General features: G+C 40.4%; 1 protein-coding gene across 1 annotated transcript; it reads right to left on the bottom strand.

The window, feature by feature from the left end:
* Positions 1-181: 181 nt before the first annotated feature.
* LOC129457304 (mucin-2-like) lies at positions 182-17,348 on the bottom strand. Its single transcript, XM_055230702.1, has 10 exons — positions 16,864-17,348; positions 16,710-16,802; positions 16,474-16,600; positions 15,390-15,480; positions 5,805-5,915; positions 3,619-5,637; positions 3,106-3,216; positions 965-2,938; positions 469-562; positions 182-284 (listed from the first exon to the last, which is right to left on the bottom strand). Exons 1-10 carry the CDS (start codon positions 17,346-17,348, stop codon positions 182-184), a joined length of 5,208 nt encoding a protein of 1,735 aa, XP_055086677.1.
* Positions 17,349-18,356: the final 1,008 nt, after the last annotated feature.

Genomic DNA, 18,356 nt, shown 5'->3' with positions numbered 1-18,356 from the left:
TGTAGTCGGAGCGGGAGTGGTTGTAGTTGGGACAGGAGTAGTTGTTGTTGGGGCAGGAGTAGTTGTAGTTGGAGCAGGTGTAGTTCTAGTTGGAGGAGCTGTTGTTGTTGTGGGTGGTACAGTTGTTGGTCGATTGTTACATTCATCATTATCACAGCAGGAGTTTGGTCCAGTCACAGATTCATAATCGGACAGTTGGGGCAGCAGTGTGGTCAGAGCAGAGGAGCATGTGTTTGGTGAGGCACAGCCGTGGACTGGGAGTTCGGTCGCTGCAGTTGTTGTTGCTGAAAAACACAACAGCTGTAGTCATTAAAATAGCTAATTTTACGTTTTTATTGAAATATTTATTTTACTGAGTTTGTACTGTCAAAATTTTAAAGTTTTTTTCATTATCATAAGCAAATAAAAGTGAATATAAATAACAAGTGTATTCCATTGATTTAAGACAAACCTGTAGTTCCGAAGCACCCTGTCTCCAGTGCATTACATGTTATAGGAGTAGAGCATAGGCCTGTCAGACAGGTCAGACATCGCCGGGTGCCAGGTCCAGGGGGAGACGGCACTGCAACAGAAAACAGTACATCAATGCATCTTTATACATAATAACCTTTTTAATGTCTGTGATTCCACAAATTCAATGTATGTTGATTTAAAACTCATCGTCTTTCAACTTATTTCTTTTTTAACAAACTGAGTGTACTCACGATTTGGGGCATTTCTGTTGCAGTTTGTCCCTTTACAACAGATTCCTCTTGCAAACACTGAAGCAGCTCCAGTGTTAAAGGAGTATGTCTGATCACTTTCAGTTGGACACAGTGAGGACTCTGCACATTGCTTTAATATTTTGGTAGTAGCAGTTCCAGTTTGATTAACTAAAATTGAAGTAAAGTTGGTAAATTATACAAAACAAATTATGTCATTTCATGTAAAGAAAATATGAATACATTTTGTAATGAAATCTTACTTTGTATTGTTGCTGTAAAGCACATAGTGGCTGCTGCTGAACAGGTTTGTGCATTTGAATTTCTACATGTTGGATCATTGGGGTCTGAACAAATATTGCAGTTGAGTGGATTACGTGTATCTGTAGTTGTAGTTGGAGCAGGAGTGGTTGTAGTTGGGGTGGGAGTAGTTGTAGTTGAGGCAGAAGTGGTTGTAGTTGGGGTGGGACTGGTTGTAGTTGGGGCAGGAGTAGTTGTAGTTGGGGCAGGAGTGGTTGTATTTGTGGCAGGAGTGGTTGTAGTTGTGGCAGGAGTGGTTGTAGTTGGGGCGGGAGTGGTTGTAGTCTGAGCAGGAGTAGTTGTAGTTGGGACAGGAGTGGTTGTAGTTGTAGTTTGGGCAGGAGTAGTTGTTGGGGCGGGAGTGGTTGTAGTTGGGACAGGAGTAGTTGTAGTTGGGACAGCAGTAGTTGTAGTTGGGACAGAAGTAGTTGTAGTTGGAGCGGGAGTAGTTGTACTTGGGGCAGGAGTAGTTGTTGTAGTTTGGGCAGGAGTAGTTGTTGGGGAGGGAGTGGTTGTAGTTGGGACAGGAGTAGTGGTAGTTGGAGCAGGAGTAGTTGTAGTTGGAGCGGGAGTAGTTGTACTTGGGGCAGGAGTAGTTGTTGTAGTTTGGGCAGGAGTAGTTGTTGGGGCGGGAGTGGTTGTAGTTGGTTCAGGAGTAGTTGTAGTTGGAGCGGGAGTAGTTGTAGTTGGAGCGGGAGTAGTTGTAGTTGGAGCGGGAGTAGTTGTACTTTGGGCAGGAGTAGTTGTTGTAGTTTGGGCAGGAGTAGTTGTTGGGGCGGGAGTGGTTGTACTTGGGGCAGGAGTAGTTGTAGTTGGGGCGGGAGTAGTTGTAGTTGGGGCAGGAGTAGTTGTAGTTGGGGCAGGAGTGGTTGTATTTGTGGCAGGAGTGGTTGTAGTTGTGGCAGGAGTGGTTGTAGTTGGGGCGGGAGTGGTTGTAGTCTGAGCAGGTGTAGTTGTAGTTGGGGCGGGAGTGGTTGTAGTTGGTTCAGGAGTAGTTGTAGTTGTAGTTGGAGCGGGAGTAGTTGTAGTTGGACCAGGAGTAGTTGTAGTTGGGGCGGGAGTTGTTGTAGTCGGAGCAGGTGTAGTTGTAGTTGGGGCGGGAGTGGTTGTAGTTGGTTCAGGAGTAGTTGTAGTTGTAGTTGGAGCGGGAGTAGTTGTAGTCGGAGCGGGAGTGGTTGTAGTTGGGGCAGGAGTGGTTGTAGTTGTAGTTTGGGCAGGAGTAGTTGTTGGGGCGGGAGTGGTTGTAGTTGGGACAGAAGTAGTTGTACTTGGGGCGGGAGTAGTTGTACTTGGGGCAGGAGTAGTTGTACTTGGGGCAGGAGTAGTTGTACTTGGGGCAGGAGTAGTTGTTGTTGTAGTTTGGGCAGGAGTAGTTGTTGGGGCGGGAGTGGTTGTAGTTGGTTCAGGAGTATTTGTACTTGTAGTCGGAACAGGAGTAGTTGTAGTTGGAGCGGGAGTAGTTGTAGTTGGGGCGGGAGTTGTTGTAGTCGGAGCAGGTGTAGTTGTAGTTGGGGCGGGAGTGGTTGTAGTTGGTTCAGGAGTAGTTGTAGTTGTTGTTGGAGCGGGAGTAGTTGTAGTCGGAGCGGGAGTGGTTGTAGTTGGGACAGGAGTCGTAGTTGGGGCGGGAGTGGTTGTAGTTGGGGCAGGAGTAGGTGTAGTTGGGACAGGAGTAGTCGTAGTTGGAGCAGGTGTAGTTGTCGTTGGGGCAGGAGTAGTCGTAGTTGGAGCAGGTGTAGTTCTAGTTGGAGGAGCTGTTGTTGTTGTGGGTGGTACAGTTGTTGGTCGAATGTTACATTCATCATTATCACAGCAGGAGTTTGGTCCAGTCACAGATTCATAATTGGACAGTTGGGGCAGCAGTGTGGTCAGAGCAGAGGAGCATGTGTTTGGTGAGGCACAGCCGTGGACTGGGAGTTCGGTCGCTGCAGTTGTTGTTGCTGAAAAACACAACAGCTGTAGTCATTAAAATAGCTAATTTTACGTTTTTATTGAAATATTTATTTTACTGAGTTTGTACTGTCAAAATTTTAAAGTTTTTTTCATTATCATAAGCAAATAAAAGTGAATATAAATAACAAGTGTATTCCATTGATTTAAGACAAACCTGTAGTTCCGAAGCACCCTGTCTCCAGTGCATTACATGTTATAGGTGTAGAGCATAGGCCTGTCAGACAGGTCAGACATCGCCGGGTGCCAGGTCCAGGGGGAGACGGCACTGCAACAGAAAACAGTACATCAATGCATCTTTATACATAATAACCTTTTTAATGTCTGTGATTCCACAAATTCAATGTATGTTGATTTAAAACTCATCGTCTTTCAACTTTTTTCTTTTTTAACAAACTGAGTGTACTCACGATTTGGGGCATTTCTGTTGCAGTTTGTCCCTTTACAACAGATTCCTCTTGCAAACACTGAAGCAGCTCCAGTGTTAAAGGAGTATGTCTGATCACTTTCAGTTGGACACAGTGAGGACTCTGCACATTGCTTTAATATTTTGGTAGTAGCAGTTCCAGTTTGATTAACTAAAATTGAAGTAAAGTTGGTAAATTATACAAAACAAATTATGTCATTTCATGTAAAGAAAATATGAATACATTTTGTAATGAAATCTTACTTTGTATTGTTGCTGTAAAGCACATAGTGGCTGCTGCTGAACAGGTTTGTGCATTTGAATTTCTACATGTTGGATCATTGGGGTCTGAACAAATATTGCAGTTGAGTGGATTACGTGTATCTGTAGTTGTAGTTGGAGCAGGAGTGGTTGTAGTTGGGGTGGGAGTAGTTGTAGTTGAGGCAGAAGTGGTTGTAGTTGGGGTGGGACTGGTTGTAGTTGGGGCAGGAGTAGTTGTAGTTGGGGCAGGAGTGGTTGTATTTGTGGCAGGAGTGGTTGTAGTTGTGGCAGGAGTGGTTGTAGTTGGGGCGGGAGTGGTTGTAGTCTGAGCAGGAGTAGTTGTAGTTGGGACAGGAGTGGTTGTAGTTGTAGTTTGGGCAGGAGTAGTTGTTGGGGCGGGAGTGGTTGTAGTTGGGACAGGAGAAGTTGTAGTTGGTTCAGGAGTAGTTGTACTTGGGGCAGGAGTAGTTGTAGTTGGGACAGCAGTAGTTGTAGTTGGGACAGAAGTAGTTGTAGTTGGAGCGGGAGTAGTTGTACTTGGGGCAGGAGTAGTTGTTGTAGTTTGGGCAGGAGTAGTTGTTGGGGAGGGAGTGGTTGTAGTTGGGACAGGAGTAGTGGTAGTTGGAGCAGGAGTAGTTGTAGTTGGAGCGGGAGTAGTTGTACTTGGGGCAGGAGTAGTTGTTGTTGTAGTTTGGGCAGGAGTAGTTGTTGGGGCGGGAGTGGTTGTAGTTGGTTCAGGAGTAGTTGTAGTTGGAGCGGGAGTAGTTGTAGTTGGAGCGGGAGTAGTTGTAGTTGGAGCGGGAGTAGTTGTACTTTGGGCAGGAGTAGTTGTTGTAGTTTGGGCAGGAGTAGTTGTTGGGGCGGGAGTGGTTGTACTTGGGGCAGGAGTAGTTGTAGTTGGGGTGGGAGTAGTTGTAGTTGGGGCAGGAGTAGTTGTAGTTGGGGCAGGAGTGGTTGTATTTGTGGCAGGAGTGGTTGTAGTTGTGGCAGGAGTGGTTGTAGTTGGGGCGGGAGTGGTTGTAGTCTGAGCAGGTGTAGTTGTAGTTGGGGCGGGAGTGGTTGTAGTTGGTTCAGGAGTAGTTGTAGTTGTAGTTGGAGCGGGAGTAGTTGTAGTTGGACCAGGAGTAGTTGTAGTTGGGGCGGGAGTTGTTGTAGTCGGAGCAGGTGTAGTTGTAGTTGGGGCGGGAGTGGTTGTAGTTGGTTCAGGAGTAGTTGTAGTTGTAGTTGGAGCGGGAGTAGTTGTAGTCGGAGCGGGAGTGGTTGTAGTTGGGGCAGGAGTGGTTGTAGTTGTAGTTTGGGCAGGAGTAGTTGTTGGGGCGGGAGTGGTTGTAGTTGGGACAGAAGTAGTTGTACTTGGGGCGGGAGTAGTTGTACTTGGGGCAGGAGTAGTTGTACTTGGGGCAGGAGTAGTTGTACTTGGGGCAGGAGTAGTTGTTGTTGTAGTTTGGGCAGGAGTAGTTGTTGGGGCGGGAGTGGTTGTAGTTGGTTCAGGAGTATTTGTACTTGTAGTCGGAACAGGAGTAGTTGTAGTTGGAGCGGGAGTAGTTGTAGTTGGGGCGGGAGTTGTTGTAGTCGGAGCAGGTGTAGTTGTAGTTGGGGCGGGAGTGGTTGTAGTTGGTTCAGGAGTAGTTGTAGTTGTTGTTGGAGCGGGAGTAGTTGTAGTCGGAGCGGGAGTGGTTGTAGTTGGGACAGGAGTCGTAGTTGGGGCGGGAGTGGTTGTAGTTGGGGCAGGAGTAGGTGTAGTTGGGACAGGAGTAGTCGTAGTTGGAGCAGGTGTAGTTGTCGTTGGGGCAGGAGTAGTCGTAGTTGGAGCAGGTGTAGTTCTAGTTGGAGGAGCTGTTGTGGTTGTGGGTGGTACAGTTGTTGGTCGAATGTTACATTCATCATTATCACAGCAGGAGTTTGGTCCAGTCACAGATTCATAATCGGACAGTTGGGGCAGCAGTGTGGTCAGAGCAGAGGAGCATGTGTTTGGTGAGGCACAGCCGTGGACTGGGAGTTCGGTCGCTGCAGTTGTTGTTGCTGAAAAACACAACAGCTGTAGTCATTAAAATAGCTAATTTTACGTTTTTATTGAAATATTTATTTTACTGAGTTTGTACTGTCAAAATTTTAAAGTTTTTTTCATTATCATAAGCATATAAAAGTGAATATAAATAACAAGTGTATTCCATTGATTTAAGACAAACCTGTAGTTCCGAAGCACCCTGTCTCCAGTGCATTACATGTTATAGGTGTAGAGCATGGGCCTGTCAGACAGGTCAGACATCGCCGGGTGCCAGGTCCAGGGGGAGACGGCACTGCAACAGAAAACAGTACATCAATGCATCTTTATACATAATAACCTTTTTAATGTCTGTGCTTCCACAAATTCAATGTATGTTGATTTAAAACTCATCGTCTTTCAACTTTTTTCCTTTTTAACAAACTGAGTGTACTCACGAGTTGGGGCATTTCTGTTGCAGTTTGTCCCTTTACAACAGATTCCTCTTGCAAACACTGAAGCAGCTCCAGTGTTAAAGGAGTATGTCTGATCACTTTCAGTTGGACACAGTGAGGCCTGTGCACATTGCTTTAATATTTTGGTAGTAGCAGTTCCAGCTTGAATAACTAAAATTGAAATAAAGTTGGTAAATTATACAAAAGAAATTATGTCATTTCATGTAAAGAAAATGTAAATACATTTTGTAATGAAATCTTACTTCGTATTGTTGCTGTATAGCACATTTCTTCTGTTCCTAGACAGTCTACTGCCTGTGACTTGTTACATGCTGGATCTGTACAATTGCTGCAGCGGATATTTCCTGGGTTCATTGCATAACCTGTTGAAAGACAATTCAAACAATATCTAAGTCATTATATTTGATTTATATTCTTATAGGAAGATACATGAATAGGAATTCCGGTTATGGTGCGCCACTAGGCAGACGTACGAGTCGGCTCAGGAGTTAAGTTTTTGAAAAAACAGACAACCTCCGTCAGTTGACTTACCAAATAAGCGCTAGCTAAACGCAAACACTAAGATGCCTCCAAAAGCGAACCCTAAGACGCCCAAATCAAGAACAGCGGAGGAATCTTCTGGCACTGCCGAGTTCTGTACTGGCCGGGCTAGCCCCGAGGCTGCTGAAGGTAATGGGAATGCTAAAGGTACACGTGAAATCTTGGATGCTGTTCTCTCACTGAGGGATGATCTCACAATAATGAAGGAGGATTTCACTTTGCGACTTTAACAGTATTATGAGTGCTGTTCACAATGTCCAGACCGAGATAAAGGCACTGGCAACTCGCATGACTAACGCCGAACAGAGAATAAGCTCTATCAAGGATGACCTGTCACGTGTGAAAATGCAAACTACTTCCACAACAAAAGGTGTGGAGGAGCTGATGCGTAAAGTGGATGACTTAGAAAACCAAGCATGCCACTCAAATCTGCGTCTGGTGGGTCTGCCCGAGTCAAAAGAAGGAAGCGATATGTGTGCCTACCTGGAGAAGTGGATCCCAAATACACTTGGTGAACATAACTTCCCTCAACCACTGATTATTGAGAGGGTTGTTCTGTTCTGATTGTAATGCAATTCAAAGAAAAACTTTTAACTTTTTTTTGGCATGCTGTTCCCCAGATGTGTGGACCAGCCTGGCTCCATAGCCAGTCTTTACCCATTGGGGGTCTTTTGGAAGAGTAAGCCAGGGAAGGGTAGTGTGTGTTCCATTTGGGGGAATGCACCTTGTTTTGTTCTGGTTTTAGGCACTGTTGTTTTGTTATTTTATTATTGTATATTATTGTATAACGAGCACAATCAATATTATAATTTGTCATCATGTCTGAACTACAGTTCACATCTTGGAATGTGAGGGGTCTAAACAAACTTGTCAAACTTAAACAGGTAATGAGTAGAATTCAAGATTTAAAAACTAAGATAGTGTTTTTACAAGAGACACATTTGACATCAGATGATATAGTGAGGGTGAGAAGGAGATGGCCTGGTCAAGTTTTTTTCAGCTTCTTTCAGTTCCCAATCACGTGGGGTGATCACTTTAATACATAACTCAGTGCCCTTTCACTTAATAAATGTAGACGCTGACCGGTTAGGGCGATATATTATTATACAATGCGAAATTAAATCGACTCGGTTGAACCTAGTTAATTTATATGGTCCAAATTTTGATAACCCCTCCTTTTTCAGGAATTTGTTTTTATCCCTCTCTAATTTGCCTGGTGTCTTCGTATAGGTGGAGATTTTAATTGTACTCTCCAGCCTGAAATTGATAGATCAACAGGGAGGGACACGTCACATGCTCAATCTCGGAAAGAGCCACTTCATTATATTAGAGAGTTTAATTTGATAGATATATGGAGAAAACATCATTTTAACCAATCCACCTTCTCCTGTTTCTCAGCCACTTGTCAGACTTTTTCTAGAATTGACTACTTTTTGGTCTCTGCTTCTCTTACATCCTCTATTACCAAAAGCTGGTATGATGGCATTATCATTTCAGACCATTCAACAATATCCTTTAGTTTAAAAATGCCAACACTGCATTCGTCCACAAGATGGCGCCTTCAATCTTTTTGGCTGAAAGATCCAGAATTCATGGAATATATCGGTGTACAAATCACTGATTTCTTTATAAATAATACAGATCAGACTTCAGCTTCTACTCATTGGGAAGCCTTTAAAGCGTTTTTAAGAGGTCACATGATTAGCTATACAAGCTCCAAACATAAATCTTGGAAGCGTGAAATGGAACAATTGGAAAATAAAATAAATCAAATTCAATCAATCCACTTTAATAATCCCTCTGAACAAACATATAAAGATCTCATTGAACTCAGAGCCAAATATAACATTCTTTCGGTTAACAAAGCTACTAGAAGCCTACTTAAACTGAAGCAGACCTACTACGAGCAGGGAGAAAAAGCTAGTAAGTTGTTAGCCTGGCGTATAAGACAAGCAGAGTCTGAGAGAACTATAAACAGTATTGATACTAGCGATGGGGCTGAAACTAGTGATTTTAAAGAAATTAATAACACCTTTAAATTATTTTACGAAAATCTCTATGACTGATGTCTCTCGGTCTGCTCTACAAAAACAGAAAACCTTTTTAGATTCACTGAATATTACTCCTCTTGAAGAAAATTTTTGGCCAATTTGGATCTTGAAATAACTACTAATGAACTTGCAGCAGCCACTGGAAGTATGAAGGGTTCAAAGGCACCGGGGCCTGATGGCATTCCCATTGAGAAATATAAAACTTTTCAAAATTTACTGATGCAGCCTTTACTTGAAATGTATAGAGAATCTCTACGTAATGGATCCCTTCCACCCTCGCCGAATACAGCTGTGATTACATTATTATTAAAGCCAGGCAAGGCCCCCACTCTGTGTGGATCTTATAGACCAATATCCCTTCTTAACAATGACCTAAAAATCCTATGTAAAGCTCTAGCCAGGCGTCTAGATAAATTGTTGCCTCAGATGGCATCCCGACCAGAATGGCTTTGTTCAGGGACGGCATGGCTTTCATAATATTAGACGACTGCTTAACATCGTATTTGAGAGTTCTGGCTGCACGGATAATGCCATTCTATCACTGGATGCTGAAAAGGCCTTCGATAAGGTGGAGTGGCAGTTTCTGTTTGAAGTTCTTCAGAGATTTGGCATAAAAAAGTCATTTCTCTCTTGGATTAAATTACTTTATGCTGACCCTCAGGCTGTGGTACTCACAAATGGACAATTATCCACACCTTTTAAGTTGCATAGAGGTACAAGACAGGGTTGCCCCCTTTCCCCATTATTATTTACTTTGGCAATTGAGCCACTTGCAATGGCGATTCGCAATCACCCCATTTTAAAAGGTATTACAATAGGCGATAGGGAACATCGCATCGCCCTGTATGCAGATGATGTGATTTTGTTTTGCTCCAAATGGAAGCAAACCATACCTGCTCTAATAGATCTAACAACATATTTTGGCAACTTCGCAGGATATAAAATTAATAGCTCGAAATGTGCAATATTATTTATGAACAAAGTAGAACGAGTGAAGCCCCCACTTCATATTCCTTTTGAGGTCTGTGATCATAGTTTTACTTATCTTGGGGTTAAAATTACACCTACCATTGATGAAATTATTCCAAAAAATTACAATGACCTAACAGAAAGGGTTACTCAGTTGATTAATAGGTGGAACAATTTCCCCATTTCAATGATTGGTCGAATAAATATATTAAAAATGTAAATTCTATCAAAATTTTTATAGGAATCTGTTTTCGAATTTTGTGTGGAACAATAAACGTCCTAGGCTTAGGCTTTCCCTTCTGTATTTACCATATGACAGAGGTGGCTTGAAATTACCAAATCTAGAGTGGTATTATTGGGCAGCTCAAATAAAAGCTGGTATGTTTTATTTTCAGGAAAATGCCCCACCGGCTTGGGTTTCAATCAAAACACATTTGATTAATATCCCTCCAAACTTATATATGTACTCAGTGAACAAATCGAAATTACTTAAGAGCACTAGAAACCCTTTCCTTCGGAATACATTGTCGGTTTGGCACTCCTCTTTGGCATATTTGGAGGAAAGCACTAGAATCTCTCAATTCTCTCCCATCTTTGGCAATGATGAATTTGTTCCTGGTAGAGCAGACTCTGGGTTTAAAATCTGGGCGGTTCGGGGTATAGGTAAAATAGGAGACCTGTATGATGACAACAAGATGCTCATGTCTTTCGAAGAGCTAAAATCCAAATATAACATCCCCAAAAAACATTTCTTTAAATATTTACAACTTAGGAGTTTCATTTTTTCCAAACAAAAAAACAGCTTGTCGATCCCCCCTTTATCCACGCTTGAAGAATATACTTTAAAATTTTTAGATTCAAAAGGACAGATTTCTTTGTTATACACTCTTTTTGTGAGTAAATCTAAAGAATCATCTCTGCGTTTCTGCAGAGCTTGGAAGGCAGATTTACAAGAGGACATAACAGATGAGGAATGGACAAAATCTTGTCAACTAGCTCAGACTCAGTCCATAAATACGAACTCAAAGCTGTTGCAGTATAAATGGATAAGTAGATGGTACATAACACCTGTTAAACTAAACCGATTTAATCCTAATATACCAGACACGTGCTTGAAATGTAAAGACCAAAAAGGTACCTTGTTTCACTGAATGTCCCCTCATACTGTCATTTTGGAGTAATGTTTTGAATATGGTCAGTAAAATTGTGGGTAAGGATGTCCCTATAAATCTTAATCCTAAAATGTGCCTGTTGAATATTTATCCAAGTGATTTGCCTAAAAGTATTGTATCTTTGCTGAATATTTGTTTTCTAGAAGCCAAACGTTGTATAGCTACATCATGGAAATCAGATATTCCTTGCTCTGCCTCTCAGTGGTTGAAGGGAATGACTTTCTGTCTGGCATTGGAAAAGATAAGTTACTCTACAAAAAACAAACTTGACAAGTTTTGGGAAGTATGGACAATATTCTATAATTTTTTTTTGGTGAATAATAACATACCTGTTGACGGCTGGGTAAACGATACTGCTTAATTATTTTGCAATATTATTATATTTAATTATATAAGTGTGTGGGTATGTGTATGTATGTGGATATGTGTACATGTATATAAGTGTAGGTGTGTGTATGTATGTATATATATATATATTTATTTATTTTTTATATATATATTTTTGATTACTATTATTATTTAATTTCTCTCTGCCTCCCTCTTCCACATTGTCTTTTATTTATAATTTACTATTATTATCATTATTCTAACTACTAATACAACTTTTTTCTGTTTCATACCACCCTTGTTATTACTGTTTATGTTCCTTGTCTAAGTGCCTTGTTTTTTTTTCTTGTTCAAATGAAAATGGAAAATCTTAATAAACACATGTTTAAAAAAAAATAAAAAATAGATACATGAATAGTAATATTAGTTTCACCAGGACAAAGACAATACAAACAATATCTAAGTCATTATATTTAGTTTCTTAATAAACACATGTTTTAAAAAAAATAAAAAATAGATACATGAATAGTAATATTAGTTTCACCAGGACAAAGACAATACAAACAATATCTAAGTCATTATATTTAGTTTATATTTTTATATGGATAAATAGAAATATTATTTTTACCAGGACAGTTAATATATGTATTACTGTAATGATGACACTGACAGTTGATAATACTTATACACAGTACACAAGTTTGCTAGTTCCAAAATTCATCCTGGATAATTTTAAATAATGTGAATTTTGCAGAAAGAATTGCAGAATAATGTTAATTATAGCGACAATAACAACAATAAATTAGAAAAGAAACTCTTTTAAAATTTACCTGAGCTGCAGAACGCCAGTGTGAGAGCCAAAGACAGTAGTCTTTTTATTCCCATTCTCTTGTCTCTGTAGTGTTCCCGTGTTCGCCTGTACACTACTTGTGGTTTGGAGATGCGCCTGCAGATTAAATATGATAGAGGTTTGATCGGGCTGTGGCTGTTTAGTCTTTTGTTCTGAGTAAAATCATAATCTGAGAATGTGTATCACACCCATTCAAATAAGTGAGTGATGGATGACACTAAACGACGCATGGTTACATAATAACCTGTTGGTCAGATACTATATAAATAAACTTAGCTGGTTTGAGTGATGGAGCCATGCACTCTGGCCTAATGTAATCCTGTGGTAAGCAGGTATACAAAATGGTGCTCATAATCAATAATAATAAATATCATAATATTAAATATATCAATCAATATAATGTCTAATGACTCCTGCGGTTGTCCTGTCACATCAGGGCTGTTAGGTTCCCACAGAAAATCTGATTTAAATTTGTGAATTGGCTCTCCTAAAAACAAAAACAAAAAAAGCATGCTTCGAGCTGTAGAGTGTCGAATATGTTACTTCTATGTTTCAGGCTCATTATATCTATTTTCTTGAGCAATATAGAGAAATATCTGACTTAGACAAGCATTCTACCCTGGGAGCCACTTTACACAGGTTCACACTCAAAAACTTTGACTTCACAATAATCGCCCGACTATGAAGTATGAATAATTGTGTTGTGAGGAACCTTGTATTAAATGCTTTAGCTCATTGTCAGAGTTCAAAAAACAGGCTTTGAGATTTGAGCCTTTTTTCTGTTCTACCTTAGACTCCCGAAGATGCCAATTATACAGAAATAATAGACCATTTGGAAGTTTGTAAACAAATCAATTCAGAAGTGGAAGTGGGATTAACCTCAGAATATCAAAATGCGAAAAATCCACAATGAGTATACTTATTCTTTAGATACGATGTCTGCTTTTAATCTGTATAAGTTGTTTTTAGAAATAATTCTGTTATGACCATTACAGTAATTGAAATGGCGATGAGGAAGTCAGTTAATTCTGTGGTACATGTTTATTTAGGTTATGCTTATTTGAACCAACGGCCAAACTTCAATTACTTCACAAAACATTTTAATATGAACTGTGGCAGAAACGATAATTTGATTTGATTTATTTTAGATTTTTTTTGTAGGGTTAAACATCATATGCAAATAATAATTGTAATAATTATTTATAAAGTGTCGCTCCAGTGTTTTTCCGTCATTTCATCAACTTTAATTTTGTGGTTTAATTATATAAAATGATGTAATAAAATAAGCAAATGTTTGATTGGATATGTTGCTTGCAAATACCGCCACACCTCCACCATAAATGTACCTGAATGATAATTATTGGTTCCATAGACTGTGCTGCATACCACATTATGACCACAATCGCTGTATTATGTTGCAGGTTTGTACACAGAATTCTCTGATCAGAGTCTTTGGCACGCCCTCCATGTGTTTACACTCTTCATTTAAACTCTTAAATCTGATTATAGTCATATTAAAGGCTTGAAAGGGTAGAGCACCCGTTGTTGTCTTAAGCACATTCCATCTACTGGAGTTTGTGCTGTCTTGCGTCTTCACTGTTTCACATTTACTGTTGTTAGTGTGGAGGATACAACATTAAAAATGAATGATTGTAAAATTAAATGTATGTGAATGGCAAACATTACAGCAACCTTGATTCATTTCTTAGGCCCCATGAGCTGAAACACACAGCAGTATGAAGGGGTGAATGGAAATATAACTATTAGTGTATCTACTGTATTTTCTGGACTACAAGTCGCATTTTTTTTTTTTTTTTTTTTTTGTCCGGGGGTGCGACTTAGATGCAACTTATATGTGAAATTATTAAAATATACAATTTCACATCTTCGTTATTGTCACAGTGACAACTGTGCGAGGGCGCTCTAGACTTGTATCAGAATGACGGCCAGGCAGAAGAGGAAGCAGCACATCATCTACTCCCAAATTTGACGTTGACGTTTGAGTTGTTCAGAAGTGACACCGAGCATGAAGAATTCAATAGATTTAGTGATTTGGAGTGAGAGAGTTTGGGAAACTTCTTAGCTTGTTTTTCATGCCTTTTTTTTTTTATCTACCAGACACGTGTTCAGCTCTGTCTATGCTTAATGTAACTGAATAAGTGCTGTACTGATATTCAGCCTGTTGTTCTCTATTTTATTGTTATTATTATTATAACTTGCCTTTAATCATAAAATGTCTGTTCTTGATCTCAGATTTTGTAATATAAATTTCCCCCAAAAATCCCAGTCCCGTGCAACTGAAAAATTGTTTTTTTTTTCTTTATTATTATGATATTTTGACTGGTGCGACTTATACACCGGAGCGACTTATAGGAAGGAAAATATGGCATTAGATTTATATATTTATTTTTGATTTTCATTTTTACATTGTGATGTTCAAAAAGTAACATTCGTTAATTGGTTATTGGTTTTAACTTTCTGTTGAAGTTCCCCAAAAGATGAAGGAGGCAAGTCTGGGTCATATGCACTGTTCACCTGAAAAAAGTTCTTCTAGCCTAAAACAAAAGTTTTAGTTTACTGAGTAAATAACAGGGCCACATTTTGACTGTCTCCTTTATTTTATTTAAATTGCTAATTTCTCGTTGCATTTTCACAAAAACAATCAAAAAAACAAAACTCGAAATAGTGCAGTCGTGTGAAGAGACAAAAGGAAGTCTTTAATGCATGCCTTAAATGCATCATCACTCTTATATCTTTGGTAACGGCCACAACCCAATGCATTTCCAGGATTAATGTTGGATTGATGTCACATTTCAATCACTAATAACAGGTTAGCACTTGTGCATTATTTGCCTAGTCATGTCAACTCAAGTGTCACTGCTTAAATATTTAATGCCGCTAAAACCAAAGAGTTTGTAAAGCTTATCTCTTTATGTTTTTAGTTCTTAAATATGTAAATAGTGAATGAAATTAGATTTTGACAATGTTTTTAGATAATGAAAAAGTTAAGTCTGATTTCATAGATTTCTAGCCTAATTTGAAGGTTTTAGAGAGAGAGACTGGAGGTGACTGCTAACATTTTCTCTGTTTCTTTGAGCCAAAGACTATGACTTCAGTCTTGTCTGAGTTTAGCTGGAGAAAGTTGCTTTACATCCACACACTGCTCTTTTGGTGAATCCACTGGTCCATAGATCTGAGTGTCATCTGCATAGCTGTGGTAGGACACATTATTGCTGCGTATTAACTGGCCTAATGGCAGAATGTAGTGATGGAACAACAGGGGTCCCAGGATTGACCCCTGGGGTACTCCACAGGTCAGGGCCATGTGATGTGAGATACAGTTGGCAATTTCAACAAAGTACTTCCCGTCTTCTAGATAGGACTTGGACCAGTTTAGTGTTGTACCAGAGATGCCCACCAAGTCCCGTAGTCTCTGTAACAGGATCCCATGATCCACGGTGTCAGAAGTAGCACTCAGATTCAACAGGATCAAAACCTGCATCAGTGTTCAAGCGGATATCATTTGTCACTTTGATAAGAGCAGTCTGTGATGGGGTCTAAAACCTGACGGAGCAGGAGTGGCCATGATTATTGCTCTAGTGACAGGAATTAGACACCTCACTTGTGCAAAGAATGTAATTTCACTGACACAAATGTATAAGTGCATCAACATTCAAGTTCGATTTTTCTGTGTTAATGACACAGATAGAGGGATTTTAGAACTCAGCACTACTTCCAGCAATTTTCAACTATTTTATTTAACAAAAACTGTCACTTACCTGATGTAAAAACATGATAAATATTTAGCAGAATTATAAAAAACATGAAAACTTGTATGCTTTATTTTATTTTATTTATTTATTTATTTCAGGGACAATGCACATTAATAAACATTTAGAATAGAATAGAATAGAATAGAATAGAATAGAATAGAATAGATCTTTATTGTCATTGCAACATGCCACATGTACAACGAAAATGAAAAAGTGTCAAGCAGTTTAAGGTGCTAAGGAAACAAACCCCCCTCACACATACATCATACATACATACATCCCACCTATTTCACAATCACATACAAATAATAAATATATAAAAAATATACATATATTTAGTAAGTGCGGGTATGTTTATTTAGTATAGTTATGATTGTAGGATAAAAACTATTCTTCAGCCTATTTGTCCTTGCTCTGATTGACCTATATCTCCGACCCGACAGTAATAGTTCAAACAGAGAGTGCCCGGGGTGTGAGGTGTCCCCGAGGATGTGTTGGCCCTTTTTAAGACAGTGGAAAGTGTGTAAGTCAGCCAGTGTCCTGAGAGGGCAGCCAATGGTCTTCTGAGCTGCGTTTATGACCCTCTGGACAGCTTTCCTCTGAGCCGCCGTGCAGCTGGTATACCACACGCTGATGCAATAGGTCAAAATACTCTTTATGCAGCAGCGGTAGAAAGACAGCATAAGTGTCTGTGTGATGTTATTTTTCCTCAGCACCCTGAGGGAGAAGAGTCTCTGCTGGGCCTTCTTCAGGAGCTCAGAGGTGTTTTTCCTCCAGGCCAGGCCTTCCTCGATCTGGACTCCCAGAAACCTGAAATCAGTGACCCTCTCCACCCAATCCCCACTGATGGAGAGTGGAGAAATGTCAGTTTTCTTCCCCCTGTAGTCTATGATCAGCTCCTTTGTTTTTTTTGGTGTTAAGGAGCAGGTTATTCTCCTTACACCACCCCAACAATTGCTGCACCTCGTCCCTGTACGCTGATTCATCCTCCCCGGTGATGAGTCCCACCACTGTGGTGTCATCCGCATTCTTCACAATGGTGTTACTGTCATAGGCAGGGACACAGTCATACGTATATAGGGTATAGAGCAGAGGGCTCAGCACACAGCCCTGTGGGGCCCAAGTGGGACAGTGCGGCCTGCAGAGCTATGGCCACAGCATCCTCAGTGGATCTATTTTCCCTGAAAGCAAACTGGTGGGGGTCAAAACTTGGTGGCAGAAGGGATGTTATATAGCCCTGTACAAGTTTTTCAAAACACTTCATCACCACTGGTGTGAGTGCAACAGGTCGATAGTTACTCAAGCTGGAGATGTGGGGTTTCTTTGGGATGGGGACTATAGTGGAAGATTTCAGACATGATGGTACAGTGGACAGGGCCAGGGACTGATTGAAAATCATGGTAAAAATTCCAGCCAGCTGATCCGCGCACTCTTTCAGTACCCGCCCAGGGATACCGTCAGGTCCAGCAGCCTTCCTCGGGTTGATGAACTTCAGCGTGCGCCTGACCTCACCCTCCTCAAAAGTAAGGGTTGGGATACTGTGTGCCGGGGGTTGTTGCCTGGCTGTCTCTGGTGGCTCCAATTCTGGCATATTTACATTTGCATGTAAATATGCCAGAATTAGCCTGAGGGCTATTTTTCATCCCTAGTCCTGGGACAGGTGTAAAATGTCAACCTGTAGGAAATAAAATACAATAGAATAAAAACAAGGTTATTATTTACACTCTAAAATCATTCTTACATACAGTTGCATACAACTCCATTCTTATAGTTATAAAACCACATTCAGCAACATACATTCATTTTCAGCCACAAACACAACATACCATTGTCTACATACACACACAGACACAAACAGACATACAACAAAACTCAAACAGAGGCAGGATGGAGACAGGAGCATCGAGAGGTGGATGTTAGTGGTGACAAGACTGATTTTCAATTAACCATTTCTTTAACTGTAATTTAAATTAGGTGTAAGTGGGGAGACTTCTAATTGTGGTGGGGGTGGTGTTCCAGTCATGGGCAGCTTTCACAGAGAAGGTGGTTTGGCCAAAGAGACTTATTCTGAGTGGGATGATGCAGTCCCCTCTCGATGCCCCTCTGGTTCTTTTGTGGTCAGAGGTCCTGATGTGAATAAACTGTGTGAGTGGAGGAGATGGCAAGCCATGAATGATTTTATATATGAGACAGAGATGAGCATATTTGACCAAGTTTTCCCAGTTCAGTAGATTGTGTTTCTGGAGGATTGGACAGTGGTGATAAGAGTGTGGTTTCCGATCGAGAGTTTTGATGGTCCGTTTATAAAGACAGTGGATGGGTTTTAGAGCTGTAGAAGTTGAGTGAGACCAGACAGTGAGACAGTAAGTGATGTGGGAAAGTATCATGGAATGTATGAACATTTTGGCTGGCTGTATGGACATTTGAGGTCGAATGTGTCGAAAATTGCTGAGATTAAATTTGATGCAATTACTGATGATTTTTATGTGGGATTTGAAAGTGAATTTTGAATCAAGGGTGACACCGAGGTATTTGTATTCTGGAACCACCTGGAGCTGTTCACCGCACACACGGACATCAGGATTTATGGAGGAGGTAT

The sequence above is a fragment of the Periophthalmus magnuspinnatus genome, chromosome 21, assembly GCF_009829125.3.
Source record: "Periophthalmus magnuspinnatus isolate fPerMag1 chromosome 21, fPerMag1.2.pri, whole genome shotgun sequence".
In the NCBI taxonomy this organism is placed as follows: Eukaryota; Metazoa; Chordata; class Actinopteri; order Gobiiformes; family Gobiidae; genus Periophthalmus; species Periophthalmus magnuspinnatus.
The sequence above is the reverse complement of the archived record's forward strand: the minus strand, read 5'-3'. Positions and strand labels throughout refer to the sequence as shown.

What these genes read in the sequence shown, in the direction of transcription:
- LOC129457304 (XM_055230702.1), bottom strand. Translation starts at nt 17,348, where the DNA reads ATGCCAGAATTGGAGCCACCAGAGACAGCCAGGCAACAACCCCCGGCA. An exon ending in CTTTACAGCAACAATACAAA is followed by an intron (nt 3,217 to 3,618) that starts GTAAGATTTCAT and finishes TTTCTGTTGCAG; the next exon opens with TGCCGTCTCCCCCTGGACCT. An exon ending in CTTTACAGCAACAATACAAA is followed by an intron (nt 563 to 964) that starts GTAAGATTTCAT and finishes TTTCTGTTGCAG; the next exon opens with TGCCGTCTCCCCCTGGACCT.